This window comes from Trichechus manatus, unplaced genomic scaffold (assembly GCF_000243295.1).
Source record: "Trichechus manatus latirostris isolate Lorelei unplaced genomic scaffold, TriManLat1.0 scaffold00007, whole genome shotgun sequence".
In the NCBI taxonomy this organism is placed as follows: Eukaryota; Metazoa; Chordata; class Mammalia; order Sirenia; family Trichechidae; genus Trichechus; species Trichechus manatus.
The window spans coordinates 18,891,495-18,907,356 of NW_004443943.1; the positions used below are offsets into that span (position 1 = coordinate 18,891,495).

The 15,862-nt window shown below is 38.1% G+C and overlaps 1 protein-coding gene across 2 annotated transcripts in view; it reads left to right on the forward strand.

Moving 5' to 3' along the window:
- The window catches only part of BTAF1 (B-TFIID TATA-box binding protein associated factor 1), a 107,441-nt gene that overhangs the window by 30,048 nt on the left and 61,531 nt on the right, over nt 1–15,862 (forward strand). Inside the window, exons 5-12 of one of the 2 annotated variants that reach the window (XM_004369927.2) lie at nt 1,892–2,055; nt 5,483–5,619; nt 8,806–8,935; nt 9,638–9,706; nt 10,863–10,952; nt 11,604–11,699; nt 11,798–11,974; nt 14,676–14,816. In XM_004369927.2, the coding sequence (XP_004369984.2) occupies nt 1,892–2,055; nt 5,483–5,619; nt 8,806–8,935; nt 9,638–9,706; nt 10,863–10,952; nt 11,604–11,699; nt 11,798–11,974; nt 14,676–14,816 (1,004 nt within the window). Of the gene's footprint in view, nt 1–1,891; nt 2,060–5,482; nt 5,620–8,805; nt 8,936–9,637; nt 9,707–10,862; nt 10,953–11,603; nt 11,700–11,797; nt 11,975–14,675; nt 14,817–15,862 lie in introns of those variants that run through there. The other variant, XM_023739980.1, reaches the window with a different exon arrangement.

The window sequence follows — 15,862 nt, forward strand, 5'->3', positions numbered from 1 at the left end:
GAACAGTTATACATTTATAGAAAAATTGAGAAGATAATCCAGAGAGTTTTTATATACTCTGCACCCAGTTTCCCCTATTATTAACATTTTATATTAGTATGATACATTTGTAACAGTTGATGAAGAATAGATTCTTCGTTATTGTTAATCTAAAAGTCCATGCTTTATTCAGGTTTCCTTAGTTTTACCTAATGACCTTTTTCTGTTTCAAGGATCATATCTCAGATATCTGTATAGTTTATCCTTTTAACGGATATGGGGTGAGTGGGAAGGTACATGTAGTCCCCAACTTACCACGTGGTTCTCTTCTGACAACTCCGTCTTAAGTCGGTTCTTATGTAAGTCGAATACGTCTTTTTTTTTCTTTTAGCTTTCATAATTATTGCCTTTTATTATCAGTATCTTTATAAGTCTGATCTTTATTTGCCTTTAGGGTCTGGAAGTATTACATATAAACTTACAGATGTATTTGAATACATTGTTATTGTTTGGTGCCATTAAGTTGCTTCTGACTCATAGTGACCCTGTGTACAACAGAACGAAGCACTGCCTGGTCCTGTGCCATCGTCACAGTCGTTGCTATGTTTGAGCCCATTGTTGGAGCCACTGTGTCAGTCCATCTCATTGAGGGTCTTCTTTTTAGCTGACCTTCTACTTTACGAAGCGTGATATGCTTCTCCAGGGACTGGTACCTCCTGGTAACACATCCAAAGTATATGAGACAAAATCTTGCCATCCTCCTTTCTAAGGAGCATTCTGGTTGTACTTCTTCCAGGACAGATTTGTTCGTTCTTCAGCAGTGCATGGTATATTCAGTGTTTTTCCCCAATACCATAATTCAAATGAGTTAATTCTTTGGTCTTCCTTATTCATTGTCCAGCTTTCACATGCAAATGAGGTGATTAAAAATACCATGGCTTGGGTCAGGCACACCTTAGTCCTCAGAGTGACATCTTTGCTTTTTAACACTTTAAAGAGGTCTTTTGCAGCAGATCTGCCCAGTGCAATATGTCCATTTGATTTCTTGACTGCTGCTTCTGTGGGTGTTGATTGCGGATCCAAGAAAAATGAAATCCTTGACAACTTAAATTTTTTCTGTTCTTATCATGATGGTGCTTATTGGTCCAGTTATGAGAATTTCTGTCATCTTTATATTGAGTTGTAATCCATACTGAAGGCTGTAGTCTTTGATTTTTATCAGTAAGTGCTTCAAGTCTTCTTAGCTTTCAGCAAGCAAGGTTGTGTCATCTGCATGTTGCAGGTTGTTAATGAGTCTTCCTCCAATCCTTATGCCACATTCTTCTTCATAAAGTCCACCCTCTCAGATTATTTGCTCCTCAGCATACAGATTGAATAAGCATGGTGAAAGGATACAACCCCAGTGAACACCGTTCCTGATTTTAAACCGTGTAGTATCCCGTCTCAGAATACATAAAGGCCACACTTGGAATAAACATTTGTTTGTTGAGATCTTTTTCTGTCAAATAATATCTAGATTTTGTTTTTTAGCCTAGTTAGATCTTCTTTCAGAGTGTGTACATGATGCAGCTATAAAATAAGATTGATTTATTTGCATGGAAATGAATCTCATTAGTGAATTGATTGAGAATTTCAAGATGCTGGATAAGTAATAGTGGGGTGATGGGGGAATCACAATGAAAATTCTTAAGAGTATTTTGTTAGCTGGAACACCATTTTTGGATCATGAGTAGGTAATACAGTTTCTGACGTGTTCAGGGGTTGTGAGTGTGGTTTTTAATTGGCAAGAGTAGTGTTTTAATAGTTTGGTTTGTTTTTTGTTTTAATAAATGGAAACTGATTTGAAAGTGTTAGAAAGCTTCTTAACAGATGATATAGAGGAAGTGTAAAATTATTTCTTTTTTATCTAAAGGTGAAGTGGATCCTAAAGAAAGGATAGCACGCCAACGAAAACTATTACAGAAGAAACTTGGCCTTAATATGGGAGAAGCAATTGGAATGAGTACTGAAGAACTATTCAATGATGAAGATTTGGATTATACCCCAGCTGCAGCAGCCCTTGTGAACAAACAACCTGTAGGTAAAACCTTTGGTTATTTGATTGCAAGTTAATAGTACAGAGACTTGCTTCATTTTGCTTATGCAATTGCAATTTTTTTTTTTTTTTAATTCTGCTTGTTGCTAGTGTGTGCCACCATAATTAAATGCCTTTGTAAAATGCATCTTTGGTGACAGATTCTACAGAACGGAAATTTAATCTACTTCCTGGACACTGGGCTGTTAAATAAAAACTGTGGTGGACCCTTTAGGAGCCACTGGTATTGAGAGACACTAGTTGGACTAATTGCTCTTTCCTTTGTTCTTTGGTGAAGGGGGAAAAAAAAAGTAAATTCTTGGGAGAGTGGGCGGTAGTAAGGGCTGCTATTTTCATTTTGGGAGCTTGCTGAAGCCATCGTGGATTGCCTCTTTATGTGATTTAATATTGACTGTTGTCTCTGAGCTATCAATAAGTTATTATATTTATTTATTTTATGTTTGCTTACTGTGTCATAGCTTCTTGTTTTGTTTTGATATGCCCAAATAGGCTGCCCGTATGAGCTAGTTTGATTATTGGCACCTTTGAAGCTCTAATGTCCTGTCACCGGTTGGTTCGATCTGTTACTAGGTATGTGAGCTCAGGAGTCCACTCCTCCTGTATGGATTCAGCTCAGGTGCCCAGGTAGATAGCCACCAAGTGTGTGGGGTAGGCTCTCACTTACAGTCCTAGACAGGCATGGGTGATTGGTGTAGGCACAGGCATCTGGCTGCAGCAGCGGGACACCCTCTGAGCAAGGCAGGGGGCTGACAGCCTCCCCCGAGTGTCCAGGAGGAAGGCGTGTCCCTGTTCCCTAGAGCACATGGGTGGGTTTTGCAGCCGGACTATGAGCACCTAATGCTGTTGGCTGTAAGGACTGGGGGGCCCCTCTTATTCATGGGCCCCTGTCACAGGTGGCTAGGTGGTATGGGTGGAGCCACCAGTCCTCAGGCCCTTGATGTGGGTAGGTGAAGACCCTGCTTAATGGGCAGAGCAGTGTCAAATGTCAAGAACCTGCCACTTCACAGCTGAAACAGTTGAAGTTAAACTTCTGGTATATACCCTGTTGTACTGCGGTAATGAGGGCGTACACTGTTGAAATGGGCCCACACAAGTCTCTGCAGGGGTAAAGGCACTCAAAGTCCATGGATCCCTTATGCCAGTGCCTAGGCAAAGGAGCTGTGCCTACCCTGGCTTCCTGGCTTAGGGGAACTGGCAGTTTATTTTTTCCTGTTTGTTAATTTGTTCACTCTCCAAGACAGGGAAAATGGCTCCGGGCATGTGACAGATCCTACTTCCGGCCCAGGGGACTCAGCAATTGCTGACGCCGGTCCAGGACCTAGTGCATGGCAGGGAGCGGGGAGGTAAATGGGAGAGAGGTTTTTCCCTAAGGGTGGTGTGTTTGATCCGCGTGGTAGGCCGGACACAAGCACTTATCTTTCACCTATGAGGGCTACTTCTCACTGGTTCTGGGTGACCATGTAGACTCTCTGGCTCTGGGTCTCTCCCAGTGCGGAAAACACACCTCCTGAGGACTGCCGCTTGCCTTCCTCACTGCTCACCCACGAGCTGGTCAGGCCTAGGGGGCTCAGGCTCTCGCCAGGTCAGGTCTGGCACCTCTTCACTGCTTCTGAACCGTCTCACTTCTCCCCTGTCACTCAGTCCAGTTCCTCAACTCTGCCTTTGATGTTCAGGACTCCCAGATTGTCATATATAATCGAATCACTTATTTTCTCGGGTCTTTGTTGTAAGAGGGTCAACCGGAAGCGTTTGACTACTCCACCATCTTGGCCCTGCCCCAGGGCTATTATTTGCAGATAACGATGATACTAGAAGTCTTTAGGGCTGTTTTTTAAATTTTAATTGAGAAAGTAATAAGCATGATTTTTAAAAATTTCAAATACAAAATGAAGTAATAAGAAATTTGTTTCCAGTAATCGATGGATGTACATGTACCCACTGGCAATTCTTTTTAAGTTACTTGTGCATCATTCATGAAATTTTCTATGTATATACAAGTTTATGTGCATCGTTTTAAGCCAGGTTCACCTCCTCCTTCTTAATATAGCTTAATTCGTGAGTATATACAGATTGATCATGTTCTTTTTTGACAGTTTCATGCTTTTCTGCTGTATGGCTATATCATAATTTTACTCCTTTCTCTTCCTTTCCTAATTTTCTGATTCCCAATGGATTCTCATGTGCTGCTTAACTTTTTTTCATGCCACAGACTCTTTTAAAGTTCAAATAAAAGCTGTGAGTCTCTCCTCAGAAAAGTGCACATACAAGTGAAGTCTTACATTTCGAGTGATTCAGTACTCTTCCCCCTTGTCCTGCAATCCTTTTAGGGGCCCATGGACCCCATTAAGAATTCCTGCACTTTTTATTCCCTTGGCCTTTCCTTTGCTTAAGTGGAGAATGGTTCTGTTTTTCTTTTTATTAGTTGTCTTCTAAACCAGTAGAATTTGTAAAGAATGTTTTTTAGGACTGAGAGTGTGTGTGATGATGAATAACTTCAGCAGATGGGAAATAAATGGCAGATAAGTGAGGGGAAAAAGGAAGAGAATTTAAAGAGATAGAAAATATAATGGCAACCAGGAAAGAGAGGAAGGAGATGAGTTAAAAAGGGAAGAAGAATAAGATATAAATGAAAAAATAAAGAGAAAAATAGAAGAAAATAAAAGAGAACTGAAAAATGCCGTAATATGATCACAGCATGGGACATGTTGTGAGAAAATGAATGAGAGGTGTATTAGAAAAAGAGAGCTTCAGACATCAGAATAGTTGGATATATGCAATGAACAATAGCCAGTGGGGGTTTGCAAGACTAAGGTTTGGTTGGTCTTATATGTTATGGACCTTTGAGAGGGAGTTGCATAATGTTAGTTGTTGTCATAGGTTCATCTCAGCTGCACTGCCATGTATAAATGCCAGTGGTTCCCGGACCAGGTTTGTAGCACGGCATCCACACCAGTGACCTCAGTGATTCCAGGAGTATAAATTTTAGTTGAACCTTACAGTTAGGCACAGAAAAGATTTTTAGGCTTGGGCTCAAAGCCTTTCTTACCACACAGCCACAGCCTTTATAGTGCCTCCCATGAGTGGAAAAGAGAGTAAAAGGAGTAGGCCTGGTTGACAGCAACAGGGCATATGGGCTAAGTGACTACAGGATTCTGGACCAATCACTTACAGTTATAATCTAAAATTATTTTTCAACAGATGATGATCATCACCAGTTTCTTTTATTGACATTCTTTATTCTTGTAACTTTCAGTGATACTGTGGTTATTTTGAAGTTTCACCTCCGGAAAGCTTCCTCTGTGGGTCAGGATTGTGAAATTTATAGACTTAGTCATCTTTTAAGGCTGAGACTATGAATTTTTATTTTTACTTCAAATGTTCAGACTCAGTATTCTTTTATTCTTTTAGACTCTTCAGGCAGCTGAATTGATTGACTCAGAATTTCGAGCAGGAATGAGCAATAGACAAAAGAACAAAGCTAAAAGAATGGCCAAGTTATTTGCAAAACAGAGATCCAGGGATACAGTGGAAACTAATGAGAAGAGGTAGCAATCTTTTTCTGCTTATTCATTTAAAACAATAATGCTGTGTAGCTTAAATCTGTGTCTGCTTTAATTTATAAAACACATTTTGCTGACATTCTTTTTAGTTGTGGAATACCATTTAGATTTTCTTCCTCAATTGTGAGGGAAACTTATTTACTATTACTAGGGACTAGAACCTTTTCCTCAGAAAAATCCATATATGCAGATTTTTTTCTCTTACTAATCATCAGTTCTGAATGAGGGCTGAAGATCTTCAAAGGGGAGAGTGATCCAGACAGAGGAAACATGTAAATGCCTTCATCATGGAATATTCAAGAAAGAGAAGGAAGGGCATTATTGGTGGAATGAGTGGACAGAAGGGAGAATAGTAGAGAATGAGTTCAGAGAGGTGGTCTGGGGCCTCAAGTTAAGAACACTGCATTAGTATAGCGGAAACTATTGTCATAGTGTTACATCACCTATTTCCTAGGCCAAGTGCTATACCGCATAGCAGGTAATAATCCAGACTTGCTTACCTTCTATTGTAGGAAAGAATTATGTGGATAAAATAAATAAGTAAAAGTAATATCTGTGCATGGCTTGGAGCAGTGTTTCTCAAAGAGTGGTTCAAAATTACTTGCTTCAGAAGCACTTTGAGGGCTTTTTTAAAAAAGCGTATTTGTGGGCCCCACTCAGATGTATTAAATCAGAATCTTTAGTGGTGTTCAAGAAATATTTGCATAAATGACAACTTAATAAACACTAGAAAGCCTATGAAAATAGGATTTTGCTGCAGATGACAAAACTTTTTGCTTTCCTTTTCATTCATATAAAGCTAAAAAGTGATTGGCGTGTTCATTTAAAAGCAAGGCACAAAGGGGGATAGGTAAAAATATACATCTACTTGGTAGAAATTTTTACTTGGGAGTTAAGTTTTTTTAAAGTATAAACTCTTTATTGAGCTTGTTAACTACAAGGATTTTTTAAGTCAGCAGCTTTTTAGGATCATATAGTAACCTAATAAGTGCTTCTACTGGCTTCTATTCACGTATTTTATTTTTCAGAAGTCATAATTCTTTCACTCCACAAACAAACATTTATTGAAAGTCTTCTGTGTGCCAGACACTGTTCTAAGGCCTTGGGGATACAGTAGTGAATAAAATAGAGAACAATTCCTGCCTTTTGGGAGCTTACATTCTAGAGGGAAAGATAGATAAGGAACAAGGTAAGTTAGTAAAATATAACTAACTAGATAGTAGACAAGAATTATCCTAGGTGAAGAGAAGGACAGCACACGCTACAGGGGAAGTCAGCACAACTGAATTAAACCAAAGCTAAGAAGTTTCCTGAATATAATCCAACACTTTGAGGGACAGAGTAGCAGGGGTAGGGGTCTGGGGACCATGCTTTCAGGGGACATCTAGGTCAATTGGCATAACAAAGTTTATTAAGAAAATGTTCTGCATCCTACTTTGGTGAGTGGTGTCTAGGGTCTTAAAAGCTTGCAAGCAGCCATCTAAGATGCATCAATTGGTCCCAACCACCTGGAGTAAAGGAGAATGAAGAACACCAAAGACACAAGGAAAGTAGTAGCCCAAGAGACAGACAGGGCCGCATAAACCAGAGACTTCATCAGCCTGAGACCAGAAGAACTAGATGGTGCCCGGCTACCACCAGTGACTGCGCTGACAGGGAACACAGCAGAGAGTCCCTGATGGAGCAGGAGAAGAGTGGGGTGCAGAACTCAAATTCTACTAAAAAGACCAGACTTAATGGTTTGATTGAGACCGGAGGGACCCTGGAAGAGACGGCCCCTGGATTCTCTGTTAGTCCAAAACCGAACCATTCCCAAGGCCAACTCTTCAGACAAAGATTAGACTGGACTATGGGACATAAAATGATACTTGTGAAGAGTGTGCTTCTTAGCTCAAGTAGATAACATGAGACTAAATGGGCAGTGCCTGTCTAGAGGTGAGATGAGAAGGCAGGGAGGGTCAGGAGCTGGTTGAGTAGACACAGGAAGTCGGGTGGAAAGCAGGAGTGTGCTGTCACAGTATAGGGAGAGCAACTAGGGTCACATAACAATGTATATATAAATTTTTGTACGAGAGACTAACTCGAATTTGTAAACTTTCACTTGAACAATTTAAAAAAAGTTAGTAAAATATATAGTATTTAATGATAAGGGCTAAGCAGAAAGAAAATAAAAGCAAGAAAGGAACATATGAAATGTTTTATGGGGAGAAGGTTTGAAATTTTAGACAGGATGATGAGCAGGGCACTTCATAGAAGTGACTTTTGAGTAAAGATCTGAAACAAATAAGGATGCTAGCGATGTGATAATCTGGGAAAAGAACGTTCCAAACAGAATAGCAAGGGCAAGTGCCTGGAGGTGGAAACATGCCTAACAAGTTCAAGGACAGTAAGATGACTGATTAGTACGGCTAGATAATAGAGAATTGGGGAAAAGTAATAGAGAATGAGATTAGGGAGGCTCAGATTTCTTTCATCATCTTATAGCAAAAATAATTGGTCAGATAAATCACACAGTTGATGTGGAGTGAGGGAGGAATATTTACAGAAAATAATGCTGTTTTTGCCTGAAAATTTGCTAATTGTTCCTTCTTGCTAATACTGAAGAAAGGTGGTTTTGCTTGTTCTCACCTTTGTAATATTTTGCAATTAGGCTAGGCTTGATATTTTTGGTCTTTTTAAAGTCATAACATTTCCTTAAATTTTTTGTACACAGTTTTCATTGATCAGTTGTCTTATTTCCATATTTTTCAAGAATTAGTAAGACTATAGTATGTTACTCAGTGTATTAGTTTTCTCCAGAGTACCAAAAGCCTTAAAAAGTTAGTGTTAAGCTGAGTCAGTTTTAGGTTGTTGGACTAATGGAGTTTAAAATAAAAAGAAGGGGAGCCAGTTGTAACCAGGGAGAAAAAAACGAGCATTGTTAAATTTAAGATCCAATTTGAAAGCAAGAATTTACTAACCTATTTTGTATTCAACAACCGGAGCAGTAGGATATTTTTTGCTCAAAAAAAATTTAAGTAGTTAATCTTAGATATTTGGTACATGAAATTTTAAGTAAACCATACAAGCAGAATATGGTTAAACATTTGTTCAAATGCTGGATTCTCTTATATTCATTGTGGTTCACATTATCCTTTATTCACTTTTTAAATGATGACTTTTGTTTTTTAGCAATGATAGCACTGACGGAGAGCCAGAAGAAAAGAGACGGAAAATAGCAAATGTTGTTATTAATCAGTCTGCAAATGATTCCAAAGTCTTGATTGATAATATTTCAGACAGCTCTTCCTTAATTGAAGAGGTACTATTAAAATGTCCTGAAGTGTCCACTGTAATTATTTTAATTTTTTCTAACTAATGTTTCAGTAGACAGTATTTGGATATCTTGCAGTTGAGAAATTTTATTAGTAAAAATCTTATCTTGTAAGTATCTTTACTTATTTAATTAGTAAAAATCTTAATTATTTAAAGTTTTTAAAGCCTGACTACTATTACTGGAAGATCCCTAGGTGGTACAAATGGTTTGTACTCAACTGCTAGCCGAAGGTTGGCAGTTTGAAACCACCCATCAGTACCACAGAAGAAGAGGCTGGCAATCTGCTTCCATTAAGTTTTGTTGTTGTTAGTTGTCATCAAGTCGATTTTGACTTAAGACGACCCACATGTACAGAGTAGAACTGCTGCATGGGGTTTTCAAGGCTGTGACCTTTCGGAAGCAGATTGCCAGGCCTACCTTCCCAGAGTGCCCCTGGGTCGATTTGAACTGCCGACCTTTTGGCTAGTAGTCAAGCACTTAGCTGTTTGTGCCACCTAGGGACTCCACATCGAAGAAAACCTATGAAGCAGTTCTACTCTGTAAAAAATGTTTCAGAATCGATTCAACGGCATCAGACAGTAACAACTGTTACTAGACCTATAAATAAACATATTTTGTTAAATTGCTTAAATTATTAGCATAAAATAGACCTTTTGAACTCGTAGTAATTCCGTTTTTCTTATTCAGACAAATGAATGGCCTTTGGAAAGCTTTTGCGAAGAACTTTGTAATGATCTTTTTAATCCATCCTGGGAGGTAAGATTTCTTCATTACAATTTCTCTCAGCTCTATTTTCTATGCCAATGAAGGGAACAATGACAAGAACAGTCTACTTCGTTGTGATCCCTATTCTCCCATGTCGTTTTCAGTATTCATTGGTCAGGGCACTTCATATCATTCATTTTCTGTGTAGAAAATTTTAGACTAATTTTCACGTTTCATATCCTTTTTATCATTTATTTAGTGAATTGTTAATTTTTGTTTGTTTAGCTATAATTTAAAGTTTCTAGGCTTGCATATCTCTCCCAGATGGTAGAAATTGCCTTCATTTCCTTTGGAAGTAGACAGTTTTTATTGATCAAGAGCAGTAGTTTTCAAATTATCTTTTTAGCCTCAGAAATATTTCTTCAAAGAAATCTTGAACAGGTCCCAGTATGTAAAAGAGATGAAAGTGAATTACTTTTCATTTAAGTTGAGGGTTGGTGATCTAAAGCCATTTTATCCCCCTTCTGTTGGGCCTTGTGTAATTTAAAACTCCTTTGGAATACTTTTTCGCAGTCTTTCTATTCCTTGATGTACTTCTATTTAAAGCTATTCAAGTCTTATCTCAGATTGAGTCTTGAATAATTGAGTGTAGGGTTACTGACCTGTTTTCCTCCCTTTTAGATGATACTTCAGAAAGTATCCTCTCTATCTAAGGAAGGCAGTTTATCCCAGAACTACAGTGAAGCATTAGTCACACGAGATTTTGTTTTGATTGTCTTCCTTTGGTGGTTACCACTAGGAGCTTTGGGGCTTAGTTTTGATGCATATATTTCTAAAATATTGGTGTTGGAGGCTCTGAAGAGCAATGTATGTTTTACATTCCTTCCTCTCCTTTGCCGTGGGTAATGGTGAGTGCAAGGTAGAGAGTAAAGTAGTGACAGCAATGTGGATTTATATCTCAAAAGGATTTTAGAATAGCTATTTTCTTAGCTATTTTTAAAAATTCCACATAACCCAAAAAAGTTTTGAAATTAATATATGTATTTCTTCTTGGGTAGTAAAAGAAAAACACATTCTTGTAAAGTACCCCTTAGTTTATTCTAATTTCTTAAAAATGCAGTATCGTTTTTCATATTGGAGAAAAGTTAAACTCAATTTTTTAAGCATTTAACCTCTGACATTAGCTTCTCGATGCTTGCACTTTTAGGTTCGACATGGTGCAGGCACTGGACTTAGGGAAATCCTTAAAGCTCATGGGAAAAGTGGTGGTAAAATCGGAGACAGCACTTTAGAAGAGGTAAGTGTTTTAAGGCAACAATTATCACCAGGTTTCCATAGTTGGCCTCTTTTTCCAGGATAAGAAAGCTAAAGAGTATGTGCCATGAAGTAGGAATGGCGATAAAGAAGAGGAAGAAATACAGAAAGGTGAATAAGAGAGAAAAAATAAGAAAGATAGGAGGAAGTCTATAGACAGGAAGAATGGATTAAGGGCAAAGACGTGTTCAGAAACAGAGTAGCAAAACATAGTATGTAGAAGCAAGGGTATTTGAGCAGGATATAATGGATTAGAAGGTAGAGTGAGAGGAATAAGATGAGATAAGAGGATAGTTGAGAGGTCAGTGAGGAGCATGATTGATGTGGCATGGAGAGACAACTGGTAAGTAACAAATATAATAGTACCCTTAAGTAATTAGTTTCTTAATTTCTCTTAGAGTACAATAACGTAGTAAAATTCATGAATTTTAATATACTATATTTGAATCAAATTTATCATCAAAGAGAATATGGTTAATATTAAGAATATTAATTGGGACTGTTTTGTTTTTATAGCTAAAATAATCTGTCCCTGCATTTTTTGGGGGGGAGGATCTAAGGTGTCCACATTTCTCTCCTCCTCCCCCATACAAAGTGTTATCTTTGTTATTAAAAAATGACTATGTTTTAACAGATGATTCAGCAGCATCAAGAGTGGTTGGAAGACTTGGTTATTAGACTTCTTTGTGTTTTTGCGTTAGACAGATTTGGAGACTTTGTTTCTGATGAAGTAAGTATCACCTAAGGGAGGCTTTGCCCTGTCAAATTTCGGATTCTACAAGATGAATTTGTTTGCAAATACAAGTTTTCTTCCCTTATCATTTGTAGGTTGTGGCACCAGTTCGTGAAACTTGTGCTCAGACATTAGGTGTGGTGTTAAAACACATGAATGAAACAGGCGTTCATAAGACTGTGGATGTGCTGCTTAAATTACTTACACAAGAACAATGGGAAGTTAGACATGGTGGTCTGCTGGGAATAAAATATGCTTTGGCAGTTCGTCAGGTAAACACTTTGGTTTTTGAAGCATTTGTAGGAAAGTTTTTTTCCTCTGTTACTTTATTTTCATTACTTTGGCTATCTGAAACGACCCCAGATTCTTAGTGTTACAGATAAGCCAGTCCTTCAAGATTTGGGCCTCTTGAGGCAGTGTCATAGAGATAGGTGGTACTAATAAGAATTTAAGTACATATCATAAGCTGGTTAGGTACATTGTTTACTCTTTAAGGTCAAGGATTATTTTCCCTCTTTAATCCATTGCTGCAGTTAATTCAGAGCTTATCATTACTTGGCTTAACTCTTTTAACTCATTTAAATATTAAATACTCTGAGCACTGCAAGACACCCTGCTGAGTGATGCAGGATACATACTTACGTAAGTGTATAAGCAGGCAATCTATATGGTCATGTAGTTTTTCATGTTGACTGTCAATGTTTTCTTATGTGATCCTTTATACCAAGTCTTCTAAGAAGAAAATGCAGGTAGTATTACCATTTTAATATAGGGAAACAAGTTCTGAAAAGTTAGATGCCTTGCTCAAGATCACAAGACTTGTTACAGGTAGAACCAGAACTAGAATTAGATAGTGTCTTCTAGTCCAGTGTTTTTTGTATTGTCATACTTCATCCAGGATAAAATACATACATATATACGGAATCTCCTGTTTATAAGCACTTTTGCTCTCTTAGTAGGTTATTGAGAACTCTGATATGCTATTTCTCATCTTACGGTTAGGAGGTCGGTTACTAGATTGGTCCACAAAAGCCTACTTCATTTATAATGTGTCTGAAGTATATACATAATGTGTCACTGTACTTTAGTACAACATAATCTAGTTACACACATAACATTGTTTTTGTGGAAATATTAGTTGAGAATTCCAGTGTGAAATGCCAGTAAAACATCTCTCCCCTTATCTCTACTTGCCCAGTGTCTTAGTTATCTAGTGCTGCTGTAACAGAAATACCACAAATGAGTGGCTTTAACGAACAGAAATTTTTTTCTCACAGTTTCCTGTCCAGGGTCCTGTTACCGTCGAGTTGATTCCAACTCATAGCAACCTTATAGGGCAGAGTAGAACTCCATAGGGTTTCCAAGGAGTGACTGGTGAATTTGAACAGCTGACCTTTTTGTTAGCAGTTGTAGCTCTTAACCACTGTGCTACCAGGGCTCCTCTCACAGCTGGAAGTCGGAGTTCATGGCACTCTCTCTGTTGGCTTTAGAGGAAGGTCTTTCTCTCTTTTCAGCTTCTGTTCCTGGTTCCTTGGCGATCTTCATGTGGTGTTGTATCTGTCTTCTCCCATCTGTGTTTGCTTGCTTCTGTGCCTGATCTGCTCTTTTATATCTCAGAAGTAATTGGTTTAGACAGCACACTATACTAATAACACAAAAAAACAAACCCATTGCCGTCAAGTCGATTCTGGCTCATAGCGACCCTACAGGACAGAGTAGAACTGCCCCGTAGGGTTTCCAAGGAGTGGCTGGTGGATTTCAACCGCCGACCTTTTGGTTAGCAGCTGTAGGTCTTAACCAGTGTGCCACCAGGGCTCCCAAATGGGATTACATCCACAGATGCAAGGGTTAGGATACCAACACATATTTTGGGGGGACACAATTCAATCTGTAATACCCACCGTAGAGTTGGTTTCAGAATTAGGGACTTCCACTATCCTGAGCAGTTGATTTGACCTAGAGATGATGATACTAGAAGAGTGTGCGTGTTGAGGGGAAAGAAGAGGTGTGGAAATAAAAGGAATGAGGAATTAGAGAACAGGACCTTTTATTAGTTAACTCTCCTGACTACTTCCCAGCCTGGGCTAGTACCCTGTCAGGGCCTTAGGGATTGGCGTACCCGTTTCTGGAATCTCCTTTCCTATTCCTAAAGGCAGGTTCATAGGCCTTTCGAAGTTTTCTGAAGTTGCCCCCCCCCCTTTTTTTTTTAACTGCCAGCAACAAAACCTTATCTTCTGATTCTGCTCATAGACTTGAGGTCTTTCTCCAACTCTTTTCCCCCGTGCTTCCTTCCTTGTTTCAGCTGACTCTTAGCCCCTTTTCTCCTTGACAACCCTCCTTCCCACATAAATGCACCCATCTTATCTCTATCTCCTGCTAGCCTCTGTAGAGAACTGCAGAATTACATGCAAGTGGTAAATGCATTATTGGTTTTTGAAAAGCTATCTCTATTTCATAACAAGACCAATTTTCAGTGAAATTCCTAGTATCTGATCACAGGAGTAACCTCTTAGGACTTAACTGTGTTAGGGGGAATGCAGAGAGAGGAGATTGGAATAATGAGAAGCAGGAAGGAATGGCTTTCCCTTCTCTCTTGTCTCATACCCTCTTTTGATTGCCAGTGACATTGAAAAAGAATCAGAAATGGAAGCAAAGTTTCTAACACAAAGGTATATGTATGTGTATGTATTTACACAGAGAATTCTAGTTGCTTTTTATATTACCTAGAAAACGTGTTTTGGTGTTTTAAGTCACATTGAATAATACCATTCACTTGCACTTACATAGCACTTGTTACCATTGTAGACTTTTAAAGGTGGGATTTGTTAATATTGATATTTTTCTGTTTATGTGATTCATTTATTTTGCACAAATACTGGATTTTATGCTTTCATATGGCAAATTTGGTAAAAATATTTAAGCACAGTAATTGTACAACAGGAAATTAATCTATTTTGATGTACTGTTTTACAGGACGTAATTAATACTTTATTGCCTAAAGTTTTAACTAGAATAATTGAAGGACTCCAGGACCTTGATGATGATGTCAGAGCTGTTGCAGCAGCATCATTAGTGCCTGTGGTAGAAAGTCTTGTCTGTCTTCAGACACAAAAGGTAAAGTAAATTTCCTATAGAGCTTGTTCATATTTGGGGTATAGAGTATTAGGAAAAACATTGAGTTCCTTTTTCTCCTTCATCCTCAATTTTTTTGTGACAGACATCCCTCTGATGCATGTAGTCTCGATTATATCTTGTCCTGGGGAAGAATGAACTATGTTTGCGTTAATCTATTTCCCCTTTGTGTACAGAATACATAGATGACTTCCTTGAGAAGAAAGCAACCATTTCTCCTTTATTTCACTCTTGGTTTTTAGACATACACGATTTTAGTTTGTTTTGATTTTGGTTTTAGCTTTCGGTTTTTTAGTCTGGTCTCTTTTTTTTTTTTTTTCCAAGAAGCAAACAGAAATTTCATTTTATTGTTAAGAGCTAAAACCATATTAATTACACAAGAACATTCTTTAACTTGCCATTTATGAAGTAGAGATACAAATGAAACTGGTGGATATGAAATTGTTCCAATTTTAATGTATACTTAAAGGTAGGAATAGAAAATAAACTCAGCGGAAGAATTCATCTATATCATCTACTCCAGGCTTGAGTGTAGCAAGGTAAAAACATCAGGAAAAAAAAGAGTCACCATCTCTTACCCAATTCCTCCACCCACCTGGTATTAATCATAGTTTTGCAGTTGGTTTATTTTGTGGCTTTCCTTCTAGTATTTATTGTACACACAGCACCTGACCACACAGGTCAAAAAGTTTTATGAGTGTTTTGTTAATAAAAGTCCCCTTGCACTTTACGGTTGCATTTAGTTTGGCATAAACACATGGCCCAATATACAGCAGTATAAATGAAGAATGAGTGGAAGTTACTCATAAATTAATGGTTTTGGCTTTGCTTAGTTAATCTTGGAATGAATCAGTTGCTAACTATAATTCATGAGGAACAAGTTTCGGAAAAAAGTGCGGTTAAGAGAACCTTTAAAAAGGAAGAATGAACTTTTTAAAGAGATTAGCACTTACTTTTTTTTAATCTTTGTTCACCTTATTACATTTATCTTTAACTGGCTCCTCTGTAGTGAGAATATATATATATTT